At 39.8% G+C, this 18,960-nt stretch overlaps 1 protein-coding gene across 2 annotated transcripts in view; it reads left to right on the top strand.

The window, feature by feature from the left end:
* Positions 1-2,507: 2,507 nt before the first annotated feature.
* Positions 2,508-18,960, top strand: part of Pdcd4 (programmed cell death 4) — a 29,939-nt gene continuing 13,486 nt past the window's right edge. Inside the window, exons 1-6 of one of the 2 annotated variants that reach the window (XM_042689317.1) lie at positions 2,508-2,580; positions 4,503-4,570; positions 8,303-8,407; positions 11,666-11,968; positions 14,985-15,079; positions 17,220-17,333. In XM_042689317.1, coding sequence (XP_042545251.1) covers positions 8,365-8,407; positions 11,666-11,968; positions 14,985-15,079; positions 17,220-17,333 — 555 coding nt within the window. In that variant the 5' untranslated portion in view covers positions 2,508-2,580; positions 4,503-4,570; positions 8,303-8,364. The other variant, XM_042689318.1, reaches the window with a different exon arrangement.

The raw sequence follows: 18,960 nt of genomic DNA, 5'->3' as shown, positions 1-18,960 counted from the left end.
AAACCTCTTTTCTCATTTCTCCAGGTTCAAAGCATGATGGAGTCTCAGCCACCAAAAAGGAAGTGGTGACAGTGTATGCAGGAGCATTAGGTGAACCTTAAAGCAACACAAATGTTAGCTATCATCATGGAGTTGTTTTTGCAGATCTTTTTTCAGGGAATATTTGATGTCTTCTTCGATTTGTGGTAAAGAGCCATTCCTATCTTATGGAAATTCATAAAATTCAGGTCTTGGTTTGGCAAAAGGAGACAGGATGTGAGTAGAGGAAATTGTTGAAAATAACATCTCTGAAAGTTCTTTAGAAAGATGTATGTTAGACTTACCCTCACTTCCTAGGTCAATAGATTGTTCTGTCTCATTTAAGCGCTTACACTCTGATTCTTAGTTTGGGCTTTGCCCTAAGCATTGTAAAAAGCCTTGGAGAGTTCCAAGGGCAGTAATTGAAGTTTTAGGTGCTTTTGCCTCTCACCTGTTCATTTCCAAGCAGTTTACCTGCATTGTCATTAGCATTCCAAACCTAACACCAGGCATTACTCTTTCCTTAGAGAAGAAGAAGGTGATATTATCAAAGCTTTGGATGGAGAGAAAGCCATTTGGTAGTGCTTGAGATGATGGGGAAATAGTATGGGAAGATTTTCTACTAGTTTCTTTTGGGAGTAATTTTCTAAAATGTAGAGATTGTTTTAGAATTTTTTAGATGCTGTCTTAAAAATGGCAATCATATCTTGGGATATGGCTTTACCATTGGTGCCTTATAAATGGGCCGAATTAGCAAATAGAGGGAAGGGAGTCAGAAGACCATGGTAGTTGAGGGGAAGAAAAGGGTCAAAAACCAGAATCAAGTGTGGAGAAAGAGATGGGTACGGAAGAAAAAGGAGCCAACCATCACTGCTCAGAGGAGAGGACAGAAGAGAGAAAGGAAAGGAGAGAGTTGCAGGTAATGGAAAGGACAAAACAAGACAGTGGCTGGGAAGTTGTGATTTAAAAAAGCAAACATGACTCAGAGGCTAATTCAGATCACTCTGATGATCAGAATGATCATTCTGATCATTCCAGGAGGCCCAAACCCTATAGATGAGCTCATATCCAGTTGTATTTATTGCATAGATTAAAATAAACATGCAAGGCAACTTTTTAAGAACACACCAATAAATGGTAAGTGAGACACAGGTCTTGTCCTCAGCAAGTTTATATTCTTGTTAAGAAGGAGAACCAGGATAGGAAACACAGATAAAAATAATGCCAACTAGAATGTAATCACGGACAACAATCAGAGGGACAATAGGACAATACCAAGAGATCCTGAGACAGGAAGGCTGATCCTATCAAGTCACGAGGCACAATAAAGAATCCAGGAAGGTATTGTAGCCGGCTGGAGAGGCATCTGAAGATCTGGCAGGGGGTGGGAGATCATGTGGAGCAATGAATGGTTCAAATGAGTTCCAGTTAAAAGGGAGTGTTTTTGGACTGGGGTATGCAGATACCTGGTCCCCAAACCTTTAAGAATGTCAGCTGACACTCCAGGGAGGTAATCAGAAGTTTGCAAAGAACTCTATCTCCGTCCTCCTCCCTTCTCCCCCCCCCCCCCACCCCCGTCATTCCTCAGATAATAACATTACTATGAGATGAGACTGAGCAGAAAGGGGTAATAAACCAGGGAAAGTGGTCGCAGTTCCGTTCCCGAGGGATCATTTAAGTATTGCCCATCAGACACAGAAAGTGGCTGAGATCTCTTGGGGAGAACACAGACTGCATAAGGTTCTGGTCATTACCTTGGGAGACAAGAGACCTAGCAAAGATGAGCTAAACAATGCAGCCAGAAGAAGTTATAGACATAGCCACAGAAGGCTGCTTCAATACAAAAACTGGAGACACAGTTGCAAGCCCCAACCTTAGAGGCTGGAAGGTGCGAATTTGAACCCCAGCCCCTTAGCTGGTTAGCCAAAGGGACTTGATCGTTTTTTGAGTCTCTGCATGGAACCATTTTAAATCCGTAAGGCTATGGGCATTCATTGGGTGAACGTCTTAGCGGGTCTGCACCAGGGTAAAAGCCACGGCGTGAGCACCCGCTGGCGGGAGACTTAGAGGATGGGGCTTTTCTGTTGAATTGTGTCCAGAAATAGAAGTAGGGATCTCCAGGAAGCGCAAAGCCTTGGCTTTAGCCGACTCTGGTCAATGTCAAGTGATGGGAATGGTCGGGCTGGGTAAAGGCCACCCTAATCCTAGCCCTCCCCCGTCCCTCCACCCCCCAAACCTTTCTGCACACGTCTACATCCTGCAGCTCCTCCCAATACCCGTCCCCCCCCCCCCCCAACCCAACCCAGACTTCCCGCTAGGCTTCAATCAGCCACCGGCGAGAGCCTCTGCGCACGCGCGCACCGCCCCGCCCAGACTTTCCACGTTTCACTTCCCTCCCTTTTCCACCTCCGCCGCAGCTCCGCCGCTACGATTGGCCAGCCGACCTCTTCGCCTCGGCCAATAAACGCCGCCCTGTCGCCCCCGTGTTACTGGGTAGAACAAAACAAAAACAAACAGAGCGAGAGGGGCCAGAGGCGCTGCGGGGCGACGGCCGAGGCTGAGGTGCGGGGGTCGGGGCCGGCGGACCCGGGGGCCGGGAGAGCGGCGGCGGCGGCGGCGGCGGCAACGGTGGCCCGAGGGGTCAGTACCGGAGGGCGCGGCTCGCACGCGGGGGACACTCGTGTCTGCCCCTCCGCGTCCACGACTCTCCTCCGAGGCCTCCGCACGTTGGGAAGGGGAGGGGGCGTGGAGACCGCGGCCCGGGGCCGGGCTGGCCGCGGCCGGGCAGCGCAGGGCGCGGGGGCGCCGCCTCGTCCGTCCGTCCGTCTCCGGGGGCCGGGGCCCCTTCGCGCTGGTGCCCAACGCCCGGGGCTGCAGGGAGGCGGCCCCGCTTCCCTCCTCGCGGGCCCGCCCCCTCCTCCACACCCCCGGGGCGCGCGGGCACCCGCGGCCGAGGGGCCCCCGTCAGGGACCGGGGTGGGCGCGGCGCTTCGCGGGGAGGCGGAGACCCCGTGAGGAAGGTGCGCGCCCTCCCCGCCTCCGGGCCCCGGCCCCCGGGAGTCCCGGGGAGAGCCCTGGACCCCTCCCCGGACCCCCACCCGCCCTCCGCCGCCACCCCGAGCCCGGGCCCCGCCGCCGCGACCCGCGCGGCTGGGCTTTCGGGGATCCCCGCTGTCCCCCCCTCTCCCCCGCCATGTCTCCCCTTTCGGTGCCCCTCGGGCCGGCCACCCTCTCCTTCGGTACCCAGGGAACAAAGGCAGGGAGGGAGCCCCCTTTTCTGGGACACGCGTGTCTTTTGCGCGGCGGGTGTCCATGGGGAACTGTAACGAACACGGAGTTTGCTGGGGTGTTGTCATTATTGTTAGTACTATTAATTATTTTCTAATAAGAGTCGTGTGGGGACCTCAGGGCCGCCCGTCTGGCCCTGTGGCCGCCAGCTGTGGTGTCCACGGGGATGAGACGTGCAGCCACGCCGGGTGCCCGGGGAATTGGCTGGGTTTGTTGTGTTTTTTAAATTTAAACTTGGGTTTTCACGGTTCATTTGTAGAATCTGGACATGCTTGGTAATTTAAGAGTTTCGAGAAACCACCATATCTCTACCTCACCCCCCACCCCCACCCCTTTTTAAAGAGACTTTAGCGGATATGTTCCAAATATAATTATTGGTATTTAAGTTTCTAAGCTTCCTGCAATCCAGTGTTGAATTCCTGAATAGCTCAGTGGGCATCTTTGAATTCCAATTTGATCGAGCTTTTCGTCGTGGTAAGGTGAAGGAAAGTAATTGTTAGAATTGAGAAAAAAAAATACTGCTTGAGTATTTTTCCATAGTTTTTTTGTATTATGGTGGTGGAGTGCTTTTAGCTGACTTAAAGTGGCTAATGAATATGATTGTAGCCCAAAATGAATTCAGGTAATTTTCTAGTTAAACATATGGTCTAAACTTCCAAAAATGTCAGGAGTAATTTATGAGGTAATCAGAAAATATACTGAAAAAAATTTAATTTCAGGCTTAGATTTTTCTGACTGTGTGTATACTTTTGCATTCTCATTAAAAATTAACTTTTCTAGATTAGTAAGAAGGAAATGGGGTTTTTAATACATTTTTTGTCTTCCATTTTTAAGTTGGGAGTAAGATCGTTAAGGTGGGGAAAAGCCTACTATGAAGAGAATGAAAATGTGGGACATATCTTTAATCTTTCAAAGAATGTTGCTATCAAATGTGACTGAGTTCTTGATGAGCTTCCGATTTTTAAAGACAGGTCTATTTATTATGATTATGTAATTACACATTTAGTAAGTGATCAGTGATCATCATTGCTTGATAGTTTTCTTTGACCAACTGAATGTCTTCTGTATAATAGTATTTGGGAAGCAGTTTTTAAAAATTTGATGTGACATTTTAATACATTTCTCTTGTACTGGATATATGAGATCTGATATGTAGTTCTGATTTTTCCATTGTGCATCTGTTTCTCCTTGGACAGAATATCTACCTTCTCTGAAGTTGTTGCTGGTGCAGAGTGGAACACCTACCTCAAGATTGTCTTGTGAGGTACATGATTCATGTAAAATTCATTTTGAATTATAAGGGCCTTATAATCAGCTAAAATAATTTCCTTTATTAGGTTCTGCAGAAAATATTCTCAGTTACATTGCATCAAGATTGGAAAATATTTTTAATGTAACTCTAGTTAAAAATCTCAAACATAGCCAGATGTCTGTGGCTGAAGCCTGAATCCTAGTTACTCAAGAGGCTGAGAGATCTGAGCATTGGGGTTCCAAGCCAGCCTTGAGACTCTTTTCTCCAGTTAACTACCAAAACAACAAACAAACAGAACCAGAAATGGCACTGTGGCTTAGAGTGGTAGACCACTAACTAGCCAGGAACACAAAAGCTCAGAGACAATGCCCAGGCTCTGCGTTCAAGCACCAGGAACAGCAAAACCCAAACCCAATAAACAACAAAAACCTCAAATATATATCACATGCTCCTTTATCCCTTTTTGTGCATAAGTAATTCATGCACAGAAAATGAATGTGGCAGCCAGGCGCCGGTGGCTCATGCCTGTAATCCTAGCTACTCAGGAGGCTGAGATCTGAGGATCTTGGTTCAAAGCCAGCCCAGGCAGGAAAGTCCATGAGACTCTTATCTCCAATAAATCACTAGGAAACCGGAAGTGGAGCTGTGGCTCAAGCGGTAGAGTGCTCACCTTGAGCTGAAGAGTGCGGAGACAGGGCCCAAGCCCAGAGTTCAAGCCCCACGACCGACCAAAAAAGAAAAAAAAAGAAAATGAATGTGGCATTTTCAGCTGTGAAGAATATTAAATATGTACTGTTCTTGTTTATATATCTGTGTGAATCAGTATACAAAAATTTAAGGTTTATTTTTCCTAAGTGTAGAGTTGTTTAGAATTATAATATTGAAAAATGATTGTATAAAGTAACATCAGTTTTTGGGCTTTTTTTCTTTTGGTGCAGTGTCCCCACTCATCTTTCTGGGTCATGACTGGTGTTCTACCACTGGAGCTGTAACTCCAGTTTGGCATTTTGTTGGTTATTTGGCTATTTGATGCCTAGGCTGGCTTCAAACCATAAAATCCTTCAGGACTCAGTCTCCTGAGTAGCTAGGAGTATAGATTTAAGCCTCTGGTGCCTGGCTCTCAGTTTATTTTGAATAGAATTAGATAACAATTTTACTATTTTCTAGTTTCTAAAGGAATGTGGTAGTATATTAGTAAAGGATTATGCTATAATGTGGTTGTTTTGGTCATAGAATAATACTTTGTTTTCTTTGAGAAAAGGCTATAAACTTAACAAGTAATAGTATATATGTTGTTAAAAGTTTCACCTTTGAGTACCAAGAGTCATGATGTGTCATTTTTTTCTTAAAATGACATGGAGTGGGATATGTACTTTTCTGTAATTTATTAAAAATTATCACTAAACTGTGCATTTTATATCTAAAAGTTCAGCACACTATTAATGAAATAAGTGTAAATAATTTGAAGACCATAAAGCCAATCTCTTACTTAAATAATAAAACAAGTTAAATCATTATTTAAGGAATATTAATTTTTAATGAATAGTGTCACCTCTTCTCTTATTTTCTCCCAGTTTTTTCCCTCCCAACTCCTTTCCCCCACAAGTTCATTTTCAACATAGTATCTAGTGAGTATCACTGATGAATTAGTTCACCCTTTGTCCTCCCCTTTCTATGCTTCCCTTCCCCTCCCCCAAACAGATAAACTTTACGAGACAAAAAGTACAGAAATAAAAGATACAAAAAGTAAAATAAAAAACCTTTTGGTTTCCATTTCTTTGAATTCATTTCGATAAACATTATTTTATATGATTGTGTACACAGAGCTAGTGAGCCTTTGTCATCTTCTCCTAAGAATATCCTCCTTTGGTCTCACTGTGTGAATGTTTAGAATCCTGTTTAATTTATCATGTCGAAGTATAATTTGTTTAAAGAGTATTTCTGGAGAATCCAAAATCTTACTGGCTATGATGTCTAGTGATTGTGTGTGTGTATGTGTGTGTGCGTGTGCATGTGCATGCATGCGTGTGCATGTGCCCTGGAACTGAGGCTTGATCTCAGAGCAGGGATGTGGTCTCTGGGCTTTTTTGCTCGAGGCTAGCACTGTACCACTTGAGCCACAGCTCCCTTCCGGCTTTTTATGGTTAATTGGATTTTCATAGGCTCTTTTAAACCTCAGCTCTCAGCCTCCTGAGTAGCTAGAGTTAATAGATGTGAGCCACTGGTGCCCAGCTCTAGTGATATATTTTAAAATGTACTTCATTAATAACATTGGATCTGTATCACTTAGGTAATTGGCTAAATGATTTCAACCCAATATTAATGATTTTAAGCAATTTTGAAACTAAGGCCTATAGTACTAAGATGCTATGTATTTATTTTATTTATGTATTTATTTTGGGTTGCTGGGGATTGAGCCCTAGGTCTTTTAGGCAAGTACTATACCACAAAGCAATTCCAAGGGCCCCTCCCCCCTTTTTTGAGTGGAGGTATCAAGGTAACCTTGAATTATGACTTGTCTTTACTTTCTGAATACTGTGATTACAGCCAAGATTTCACCATGCCCATATCTTACTCCTTTCCAATAGTTTAAATGTTTCTTTTTAAATAATAGGTTTTTCTCAAGAGGCTGAGATCTGGAGGATTGTGGTTTGAAGCCATTCTGGACAGAAAAGTTTTTAAGACTATTTCTAAATAACCAGCAAAAAAGCCAGGTGGGAGGCATGGCTCAAGTGTACCATCTGAGACGAAAAGATCATTTTTTCATATTATAAAACTAATAATGTTCGTTATGGACAAAGCTGATTTAAATTTTTTTTCTCTTAGTCTCAAAGTCATGTATAACAACAATCATATAGAATCCTAGATAATGAAGTGGAAGATTCATCTATTTTCAGATAGGCTGTAGTGTGAAAAATACAATCGTCATAATTTTTGATTAATGAAAACTATTGTTTATTATACTGATAGAAAACAGTCCAATAGTTATATCACTGTATATGTTTATCATATTGATTTTGAGACTTACTGTTCCTAAAAAGTTGGGAAATATTGTGTGTATGTGTATATACTCATATATACATATACATGTCTATACATACATATGAATGTTTCTTTAACAAACATATATGGAAAATCTGTGATTTAATTCCAAGTTTTAGGAGTACATAGACACATTTTGTTTGGTCTTAGATGAACTTCTCAAGAAGTTTGGAACATGTTGAGTTGAAATTCCTTTGTGTAACTATTTAAAGATAATAAAGTGTTATAGACAAAAAAAGAAAGCTGGAACGTAATATTAGTTTGTAATCAAGAATTGAAAGCTTAAGAAGAGGAAGTGTGGCTCAGATAGTAGATTTGCCAGCCTTTTGCAATGATGTAAGAACACGAGGCCCTGAATTTAAGCCATAATTTAAAAAACAATTTCTGTCATTTGGCTGGGGGCAGTGACTTGTGCCTGTTATCTGAGCCACTTAGGAGGTGGAGGGAGACTGATTATGGTGCAGGGCTGGTCCTGGGAAAGGCCCAATCTGAAATAAAATGATTGGAGTGTGGCTCAAGTGGTAAATCACCTCCTTAACAAGCATAAGGCCCTGAGTTTGAACGATGGTACTAAAAAAAAGAAAGCTTACAAACAGACTTGCATTTTTTAAAAGAATTTTTTTACTTAATGCTTAAATAAGTTTGATTTGCCTTAATTATATCAGTTTAGGAGACATTGAAACTTTTGCTTTTTTAAAATAGATTCTAAAGGAAGACTTCAATTTGGTAATTTGTTTAATCAGTGCAAGTGAAATTAAGGAACAATGGATGTAGAAAATGAGCAGATACTGAATGTGAACCCCACAGGTAAGTATTATCTTAAACCTTGACTGTTTTGTGAGCAAACTTCAGGCATTTTATATTTTAAGAAAAGACAATAGCAAAACTATCTTCAATAGTCTAAGAAAGTAGACCATATTTTTAAGATCAGATTTGTAAGTTTTGTTTTCGTGTAAATTCAGATGTCTTTGTTTTTCTTCCTGTCTTTTCATATCTTGTGTGCATTCTTGCTTGTATATAGTATAGAATGGAGAACAATAGTGAACTTAATATTTTCACATGGCCTAATTGCTGTAGTATGATGTGTAAGGGTCTAGTATGTACAGGTAGCACAGAACTTAATACCTAGTAGGTTATGATATTAACTGTTATGATATTAACAAAGTACAATGACTACTACCAATTGTGAGACAACTACTAGTTTAGTTCTGATGAAGTCTCACACACCAGTTTCCAACCACTCTACAAACTTGGACGACATTATTATTCTATTCCTCTTTTCACACCTGAGTCATCTGCTTTAAAGCTCTTCTTTTTTTTTTTTTTTAGGAAAACATATTACACTATTAACTCTAGCCTTGCCAATTTCAAATTACTTTTTGAATGAATTATTGTAAATTTTCTTAGCTCCTCTCCTCCTTTTTATGCTTAACCTTTTCTAGTATATTCTGTATTCTACCAAACTAATCCCTCTACCTCCTCCTTAAGATGTCAGATATAAGCTTTGAAGTTTGGATGTAAGAGTTGTTAGCAGTGATTCTGATGGAGTAAGCAGGATCACGAATGGATCATAAATGACTTTAAGTTGCATGGTAAGGTTTACGATTACTGTGAGATAATGGGAAACATTTCAGAGTTTTCATTTATGGTATGTTTAGAAGCAGTTGTTAGTTAGGAGAAATATTTGAAGACTATAGGCAGGGAGACTTCCATAGAAATGTAATGAGATAATTTGAGGTGTGGAGCCAGTGGCTCACTCCTGTAAGTCTGTCTACTCAGAAGGCTAATATCTGGATATTCTAGCCTGAGCATCAAAAAGTTTGAGAGATCCTACCTCAAAATAGCATCAAAAAACCGTCTGGGAACATGGCTCAAGTGGTACAGTACCAGCTCAGCAAGTTCAAGGCCCTGAACTGAAACCCTAGTACCACTAAAAAAAGAAAAAAGAACTTTGAATACAACTAATGTTTACTTGTTTTTTGAGTACCACTGTGTTTTTTTCCTTTTATACTTTGTCAAGAATTGTAAAGGTTTTAGCACCTCTTTTTTTTTTTTTTGGGGTCCAGTCGTGGGGCCTGAACTCTGGGCCTGGGCACTGTCCCTCAGCTCTTCAGCTCAAGTTAGCACCTCTTTTTAATAGATTAATTACAATGTTTAGTTTCAACATGTCTTCTAACATGTTAAAGCCTATTTGTAGACATGATATATTGTAATTATATTTGAATGATTCAGCTTTTTACTTGAGTTGCACTGAACAAAAGTCTGGTGCATTGGTAACTAGCTCAATAAATAGCCTTTCTAACTTACATTCACAACTAGGCCCAAGTAGTTCCTGGTTACTCAGGAGGCTGAGATCTTAGGATCACAGTTCAAAGCAAGCCCAGGTAGGAAAATCCAAGATATTCAACTTCAGTTAACCAGAAAAATGCTGGGCTGGAGATATGCTCAAGTGGTAGAGCAATAGCTGTGAGTAAAAGCATCATTGAGAGCATGTGATCCTGAGTTCAAGCCCCAGTATTGGCACAAAGTAAAAAATGTTTTCACAGAAAACTATGTCTCTGTGTGATCCCTATGGGCATTTGACCTTACAGAATGAAGGATACTCTACTTTACATGCTGGTGATATACAAAGAACATTGTAGTCATTATTTTAGTCTATGACCTTGTTGGAAAAACAAGACTGCTTCTAAAAGAAATCTAAAAGAAATAACAAATTGGTTTCTGTGTATGAGCATTAGTGTTATTGTGGCTAGAGTTGTTAGCAAGTAAGATTTGAGGTATGTCCTAAAGGATTGTCACAACTAAAAGAGCAAGTGAGGATGACATTCTAAGGAGGAACCACTGAGAACTCCAAAATGTGTTGCTGTCTTTCAGAGGATAATATGCCATCCTGAGGTAGGTTTGGGGCTGGGAAGGTGGCTCAGTGGTAGAGCGCTTGCCTTGCATGCCTGAGGCCCTGGGTTCCATTCCTCAGCACCACATAAGCAAAAAGAAGAAAGCCGGAAGTGGCGCTGTGGCTCAAGTGGTAGAGTGCTAGCCTTGAGCTGAAGAGCTGAGAGACAGCGCCCAGGCCCAGAGTTCAGGCCCCACGACCGGACCCAAAAAAAAATTTTTTTTTCAGAAAACAGAATGTTTGTGAATTGAGTTAGGACTTGGAGATAATGGCTTTATTAAGAAAAAGCGTATCAATAAATATGATAGTGGAACAATCATATATCTAAATATAATATATAATTATACATACACACAAAATCACTTGTTTGCCAAAGTCTTCTAGATTCTTTGGATTACTAATATTTTCTGAGTATCTGTAATTCAGCAGGGAATATATGAGAAACCATTTGAATATTCTGAACTTAGTTTCTTGTCTGTATAAATTGTACAATACTTGCTGAGCTTATTGGTAAATGATGATATCTGGTACAATGCCTAATAAGTAGTAAACATTCTGTAAATACTAGTTTTTCTCCCTTCTCTCAAGATTCTTAATATTCCCTGTTACTCAGTTCTCTTCTCACTAAAGTCTTAATTGTTTTTTGTTTCTTAAATTAACATAGATTTTTTTTTTGGTCGGTCATGGGCTTGAACTCTGGACCTGGGTGCTGTCCCTGAGCTCTTCAGCTCAAGGTGAGCACTCTACCACTTGAGCCATAGCGCCACTTCTGGTTTTCTCGTGGTTAATTGGAGATAAGAGTCTCACAGACTTTTCCTGCCTGGGCTGGCTTTAAACCATGATCCTCAGATCTCAGCCTCCTGAGTAGCTAGGATTACAGGTGTGAGCCACTGGCTCCTGGCTTAACATAGATTTTTTTTAATTCAACGTGGGAGGTAACTTTTTTCCCCAGGAAACCTTGTACATTAAAATTTATTTAGTTTCCTTTCTTTGGTAATGGGAAAAGTAATCACCTTGTTATTTATTAGGTTGTACCATATGAAATTATGTTACTAACCTACAAAAATGGTAACTTCATGTATTCACCCTAATCAAAATTACATCTGGATTATACCTGGAATAAAAGTAGATGCTTAAAATAATTTCATTCTTCATTTATTTTTCTCTTTAAGATCCTGATAATTTAAGTGATTCTCTCTTTTCTGGTGATGAAGAAAATGCTGGGACTGAGGAAATAAAGAATGAAATAAATGGAAATTGGATTTCTGCATCCTCCATTAATGAAGCTAGAATTAATGCCAAGGCAAAAAGACGACTACGGAAAAACTCATCCCGGGACTCTGGCAGAGGAGATTCAGTCAGTGATAACGGAAATGAAGCGGTTAGGAGTGGAGTAACCGTGCCGACCAGTCCAAAGGGAAGGTTGCTAGATAGGCGATCCAGATCTGGGAAAGGAAGGGGACTACCAAAGAAAGGTTGGTATATACTGTGTGCAGAGGAACACATAGAGAACAAATTGTCTGGTTTTTGTACTATGAATTTCTTGTTCTAGAAATCAGAGAATTATAATGTTGTATTTTATGGTGCATGTAAATATTATATAGTGTATATAATATATATGTATTTACAAAGTAATGATGAGGACAACTCCACTTTTCTTTAGGTTGATACTTTTCTCTTGTGTTGACTTACTTTCCTGGGGGCAGAACTTTTAATCTATTTCTGGCAGAATATGGTATACACTGATGTTTTTCATAGTTATGTTGTGCAGCCACTTTGTTTTAAAGTGGTCAGAAATTTATCATACTTATCTAATGGATCTAGTTAGGTCTTCTGTGAAGAATAATATATACACATTTGGTAACATTTGTTAAAATATGGACAGAATTTTAGTATTTTCGTAGGTATGGCTTGGAGGGTTCTCTTTAGCTTTCTTTGAGTACTGGAGTGGATTGGCTTTATTTCATGTCTGCATCTTCAGCATGCAGATAGGGACTAACATGGGTCTGTAAAATTGTGTCTATGGTAGAATTTTGGTTCTGTTTGGAGGTTTGACTAACTTTTGAGTAGTGGGAGCTTTGGTTAAGATCCTGATAATTTAAGTCATTTCTGGATGATGAAAAAACTTGGAATGAATGGAGAATAATTAAACATGGAAATTTGATTCCAGTATCTTCCATTAATAAACCTAGAATTAATCTAAGTCAGAAAGATGACTAGAAGGCTAAGATCAGGAGGATTGCAATTTGGTTCCAGGTCTGCCTAGCAGTCTTGAAACTCGTTCTCAATAGTAGAAATGATCACCCACCTATGGCAGGAAGTGAAAACCAGGAGGGTTGCAGTCTTAGGAGTGACCTGGTCAGGGAGTTGAGACCCTGTCTCAAAGATAATCAGTGTATTTTGGGGTGTAGGTAGGTTTCACCATCTTACCCATCCAGAATTGTTTAAGGTTTAGGAGTTACTAGAAGACAGGACCTCTTTTTATTATTTATTTTTTTGGTGCCAGTCCTGGTACTGAGGAATTGAACCTAGGGCTTAATGTATACTAGGCAAGCACTCTACCACTAAGCTACATTCCCAGCCCTACACAGGACCTCTTATATTCTCCCAGCACAAAAGTTTTAAAGACTGTAGATAAGAATCACCATTTTCAGTCTTTAACTTGCCTTTTTTTTTTTTTTTTGGTCATTGATTGTGGGGCTTGAACTTAGGCCTGGCTGCTTAAACTTTTTTTGCCCAAGGCTAGTGCTCTACCACTTTGAGCCACAGTGCCATTTCTGGTTTTGGGGTGGTTAATTGGAAATAAGAGTCTCATAGACTTTCCTGCTTGGGCTGGCTTTGAACTGGAGTTGTCAGGTCTCAGCCTCCTGAGTAGTTAGGATTACAGGTGTGACCTATCAGCGACCAGCTGTAACTTCTGTTTTCTATGTAAGGAACAGGAAATGTTTTTATCTTCTCTTTGCCTTTTTCTGTTTCTCTCCATATTTCAGCTTTGTTATAGTAAAATCATTATTTGCTAAAACTTAAAAAAATAGTGCAAAAGAAGGACTAGAGGCATTGTAGTATGCTTACCTAGCTAAGTACAAGGCTGATTTCAGATATAAGTACCACCAAAAATTACTATGGAAAAGTTCTTCCATGAGGGAATGAGAGGGGGGAAAAAGAGGAATGATAAGGAATAAACTTCAGATAAACTGAAATTGTAGTGATTTCTTATATATTTTACAATACTAGGAGTTGGACTAAGAACCTTGCTCACTCAGTTTGTGCTCTTCCACTTAAGTGATACCTTCAGCCTGGCCTTTTTGTTTTTGTGCTGCAACTAGAGATTGATCTCAGGGCTTGGGCTCTGTCCCTGAGCTTTTTCAAAGCTCAAGGCTGTTGCTCTACTACTTGAGCCACACAGCTCTAATTCCAGCTTTTTGGTTGTTAATTGGGAGATAAGAGTCTTACAGACTTTCTTGGTCAAAGCTTTCCTGGCTTCAAACCTCTATCCTTAGATCTCAGCTTCCTGAGTAGCGAGGATTACAGGCTTGAGCCACCAGTGCCTGGTTCTAGCCTAGCTTTTTGATGGTTATTTTGGAGATAGAGTCTAGCAGACTTTTCTGGCCAGCCAGGCCTCAAGCTGTAATCCCCTGGATCTCTCAGCCTCTTGAGTAGCCAGAATTAATAAGCATGAGCCACTGGGACCCACCTGAAATTTTCATTTTTGTGAGTATCTATATAATTGTTGTTTGGATCAAAATGAAACCTATTTATCAGACTTTGGTTTGCTTAATAGCAAGGATTATACAAAATAATTATACAAAATAAAAACTTAAAAAGATTTTGATGATACCGTAAGGGATCTTTATAATAAACAATATATGTATATTTCACTAAATTTAAATAGAAATGCAACTTGGAAAACAAATTGTTATACTGGTTAGTTTGTATATAGAAGCAGGGAGAAATACTAGTGCTGTTAATACTTACGTAGTAGTTTTTCTAATTGTAAAATATAGAATAAAGTGTGGTATTACAGCAAAGGGTATTTGACTTTTAAAACATTTGACGTTGCTCACTGTGTTTTTTAGTTAAGTAATTTTTCTGTATTGCTTTCACTGGCCCAACATGGTTTTTTTCCTTCTTATTTTGGGCCTTTTTTATTTTCCTTTCTATTTTGACAAAATTTAAAGTTCAATGAAGTCACTTCCCACAAGGTCCTCAATATAGTTACTTTTCAGATTTGCTTGTTTTTACTTACTTTAAAGTATTTGTCTTTTTAGTTTTAATCTTTGCTATTTGGAATTAGAGTATAAAATATAGCCTAATCATCACTGAAAAATTACCTAAATAAACAGTTTCAAGTATTCCCAGCTGGCAATAAAACTAGTAGAACTTAAAAAGCAGTTTTTTTAGCTGCTATAGCATTTGCACATTTCAAATTATTTCATATTTCAATTAAAATTGAACTTTTTTCTTTCCTTTCTCAATTCTAAACTTTTTCAGGTGGTGCAGGAGGCAAAGGTGTCTGGGGTACACCTGGACAAGTTTATGATGTGGAGGAGGTGGATGTGAAAGACCCCAACTATGATGATGACCAGGTATCAACTGATCACTATCATATATGTAAATACATATAATTACAGTCTATAGTTACCAAATCATACACAAGCATGCATACACATTGACACAGAGTTTTATACTCAGTATTTGTAGATTATTACTACAGTTAAATATAGTAATATATCTATGGTTTTCCCTTGGTTTCTGGAGTCAAAAGGCCTTCATAGCTTCACTTAGAATTATTAAAGTTACCATTGAGTTAATACAGTTTTTATAGTAATGATACTTGAAAGGAGATCCAGTTTCTTTTGAATATCAAGAAAGAGTTTCAGATATAAGGTTTTTTTTTCTTTTTCTTATTTATTTATTTTGGTCAGTCGTGGGGCCTGAACTCTGGGCCTGGGCACTGTCCCTCAGTTCTTCAGCTCAAGGCTAGTGCCCTACCACTTGAGCCACAGCGCCACATCTGGGTTTTTCTGCTTATGTGATGCTGAGGAATCGAACCCAGGGCCTCATGCAGGGCAAGCACTCTACCACTGAACCACCTTCTGAGCTCAAGGTTTCTTTTTAATATTACTGTTTAGGATAGTAACTAGGATAAATTTGTTTTAGGAATGTATATTTCTTTCCCTAGGGATAAAGCTGAGAATGTAATAGAATTTACTTTCCTACTTCTTTTGTCTTCCCCATATAGCCCCCCTCCTCCTCTGGGTGATTTTGAAGCAAATACCAGATATTATTAATTTTTTTTGTAATAAACTGTTCTTGAAAAAGATAGGAAATGATACATTTATTTATTTATTTTGTTGGTCATGGTGCTTGAACTCTGGGCAAGCACTCTACCACTTGAGCTACAGCACTACTTCCAGTTTTCCTGTGGTTAATTGGAGATAAGAGTCTCACAGACTTTCCTGGCCGGGCTGGTTTTGAACTGTGATCCTCAGATCTCTGCCTCCTGAGTAGCTAGGATTACAGCATGAGCCAATGGTGTCCTGCAATCCATTTAGTTTTAAACAGGAAAATAATGAGGGAATATATTAGGTTTAATTGTGTATCGTCCATATGTAGGTCCTTACTTATTTTTTTTTTTTCTGGGACTTGGACTCAAGGGCTGGGTACTGAGCTGCTTTTTGCTCAAAGCTACCACTTGAACCACAGTGCTACTTCTGGCTTTTTTTGAGTACTTTATTGGAGATAAGAGGCTCGGAGACTTTTCTGCCTGGGCTGGTTTCAAACTGCAATCCTCAGATTTCAGTCTCCTGAATAGCTAGGATTACAGGTTTGAGCCTCCATTGCCTGGCTGGTACTTACCTATTTTAATTAATAGTTGATCTTGGAAATATGAAAAATATATTTAAAAGCTAGGTTCCAGTGGATGCTTGGAATCCTAACTGTTCAGGAGGCTGAGATCTCAGGATCATGATTTGAAGCCAGTCAAGGCAGGAAAGTCCTTGAGGCTCTGATCTCCAGTAAACTACCAAAATGGTGGAGGTGGACTGTTGGCTCAAGTGGCAAAGTACTAGCCTTGAGCAAAAGAAGCTCAGGAACAGCGCCCAAGCCCTGAGTTCAAGCCCATAACTGCCATACACAGTCATAGACACACATTTAAAACCATTTGATTCAAATGCTGTGGACCCTGCTGAATATTATACTGTTAGGTATATGTTAGACTGAAAACATTCAGAAGTTGGTGAATAAGTATTTGACAACTTTTTACTAGAGAAAAGGATAATTTGGGGGCTGGGAAGGTGGCTCAGTGGTAGAGCGCTTGCCTTGCATGCCTGACGCCCTGGGTTCGATTCCTCAGCACCACATAAGCAAAAAGAAAAAGGCCGGAAGTGGCGCTCAAGTGATAGAGTGCTAGCCTTGAGCTGAAGAGCTGAGGGACAGCGCCCAAACCCAGAGTTCAGGCCCCACGACCGGACACCCCCCAAAAAAGAAAAGGATAGTTTGGTGAATAGACATTTATCTTCTGTGATGAATTTCACTGGAGCAGTACTTCTCATTCTTCTCATTCAGCACTGGGTATTGAACCCAGGCCTCTTGCATACTAACAAATGATCTACTTGAGCCACATCCTAGCTGAACAGTGCTTTATTTTAGATTTTTTTAGTCACTATAATATTGATCTTTTTTATATTCTTATTAAGATTATAACTTTTTCTCCTTCCTTTATAGGAGAACTGTGTTTATGAAACTGTAGTTTTGCCCTTGGATGAAACAGCATTTGAAAAAACTTTAACACCAATTATACAAGAATACTTTGAGCATGGGGATACTAATGAAGTTGCGGTAGGTTTGAAGTTTAAAGGATAATCTATTTAGTAAAGAACAGGAACAATATTATAAATAAAACTTATGTTGAGTGATCTTGGATCATGGGATAATTTTCAATATTTTAGTCTGCACACATTTCTTAACTAAGAAAGGAAATAAAATCTTATTATATTAAATCACTTGTTCTTATATAAATATTTGGGGTCTGACCACAAACTGTTCCATTTCTATTTTAATAATGTTATTATATAAATTTGTAATGTCCATTTTAATAATTTATAAAATATTTTAGCAATGTTAGGGCATTTATGGGCCTTCTGAAGCCTTTTCTGGGGCTTCAGTTGAGAATGCTTTACTTAGACCAGTGGCTCATGCCTGTAATCCTAGTTAATCAGGAGGCTGAGATTTTAAGGATCATTGAGAAGTCAGTAAAGGGAGAAAAATCTGTGAAACTCTAATTATCCAGCAAAGAAAAACTAGAGTAGAGGTATGGCTCAAATAGTAGTACACCAGCTATGAGAGCAAATAGTGCCTTTTTCTTGTTGATGTGGTGGTAACTGGGGTTTGAACTCAGCCTTGTGCTTTCTAAGCTGATATTCTACCGCTGAGCTTCTCCAGTCCACATTTTCAGATTGGTTATTTTTAGGATTAGGGTCTTGCCTTCTGCTGGGGTGCTTGCTCATGCTGTGCTCTTCCTGCTTTGGGCTTGCCATAGTTCGTGGGATCACAAGCTTGTGTCCAGCTTCTCTCCATGGTGATGTGGAGGTTTGTGGACTTTTCTCCCAGGCTGGCTTGGAACCCTAATCCTTCCAATCTCAGCTTTAGTTTGTGGTGACAGTCCTGTGTCTTTGTTCCCAATATTGGTTAAGAAGGGGTCTCATGAAATTTTCTTCCTGGGCTAGTGTCAAACCCAGGTTCTTTCTAATGCAGTCTCCCAAGTGGGATTACAAGCATGAACCACTAACACTTGGCTGTAATTTCATTTGATATTTAGTAAAATATTCTGGATTATCTCTGTATTCTGTTCAGAAATCAAAGAATACCAGTAGAGATTTGAAAAAGAATATATACTGAAACTAAGAGTATAAACTTAAATGCTTTTGAATCATCATTTGTGTGGGAATGTTTAATATATTTAATATGCATTGTTTATAAATTAATCTAGAAGAGTTAAATTTTATTTTATTGTCAAGGAGATGTACGGAGGGGTTACAGTTACATAAGTAAGGTAGTAAGTACATTTCTTGTCGAACTTGTTACCCTTTTCCCTCTTTTTTCTTTTACTTTCACTCCCCTCAACCTCCTAAATTTTTAAAAATTTTAGGAATACTGGTTTAAAATACAATAATGATTCTTTAAAAGACATTTATAATTTAGATTCTTACAGTCCATACTAAACTTGCTTTTGGGGGCCTTATATTGGGGCTTGGACTCAGGGCTTTGTGCTTTTGATAGTTTTCTACTCATGGCCGGTGTACTACTACTTGAACCATACCTTTAGTATGCCTTCAGCATTTTTATGGCTCATTAGGGATGGGATGTCTCAACCTTTTTTGTCTGAGCTGGCATTGAACTATGATCTTTAAATCTTAGCCTCTTGAGTAGCTAGGATCACAGGCGTGAACTACTGGGGCCTAGCTTA

The sequence above is a fragment of the Dipodomys spectabilis genome, unplaced genomic scaffold, assembly GCF_019054845.1.
Source record: "Dipodomys spectabilis isolate Male_0828 unplaced genomic scaffold, ASM1905484v1 ptg000125l, whole genome shotgun sequence".
Lineage (NCBI taxonomy): Eukaryota > Metazoa > Chordata > Mammalia > Rodentia > Heteromyidae > Dipodomys > Dipodomys spectabilis.
The sequence above is the reverse complement of the archived record's forward strand: the minus strand, read 5'-3'. Positions and strand labels throughout refer to the sequence as shown.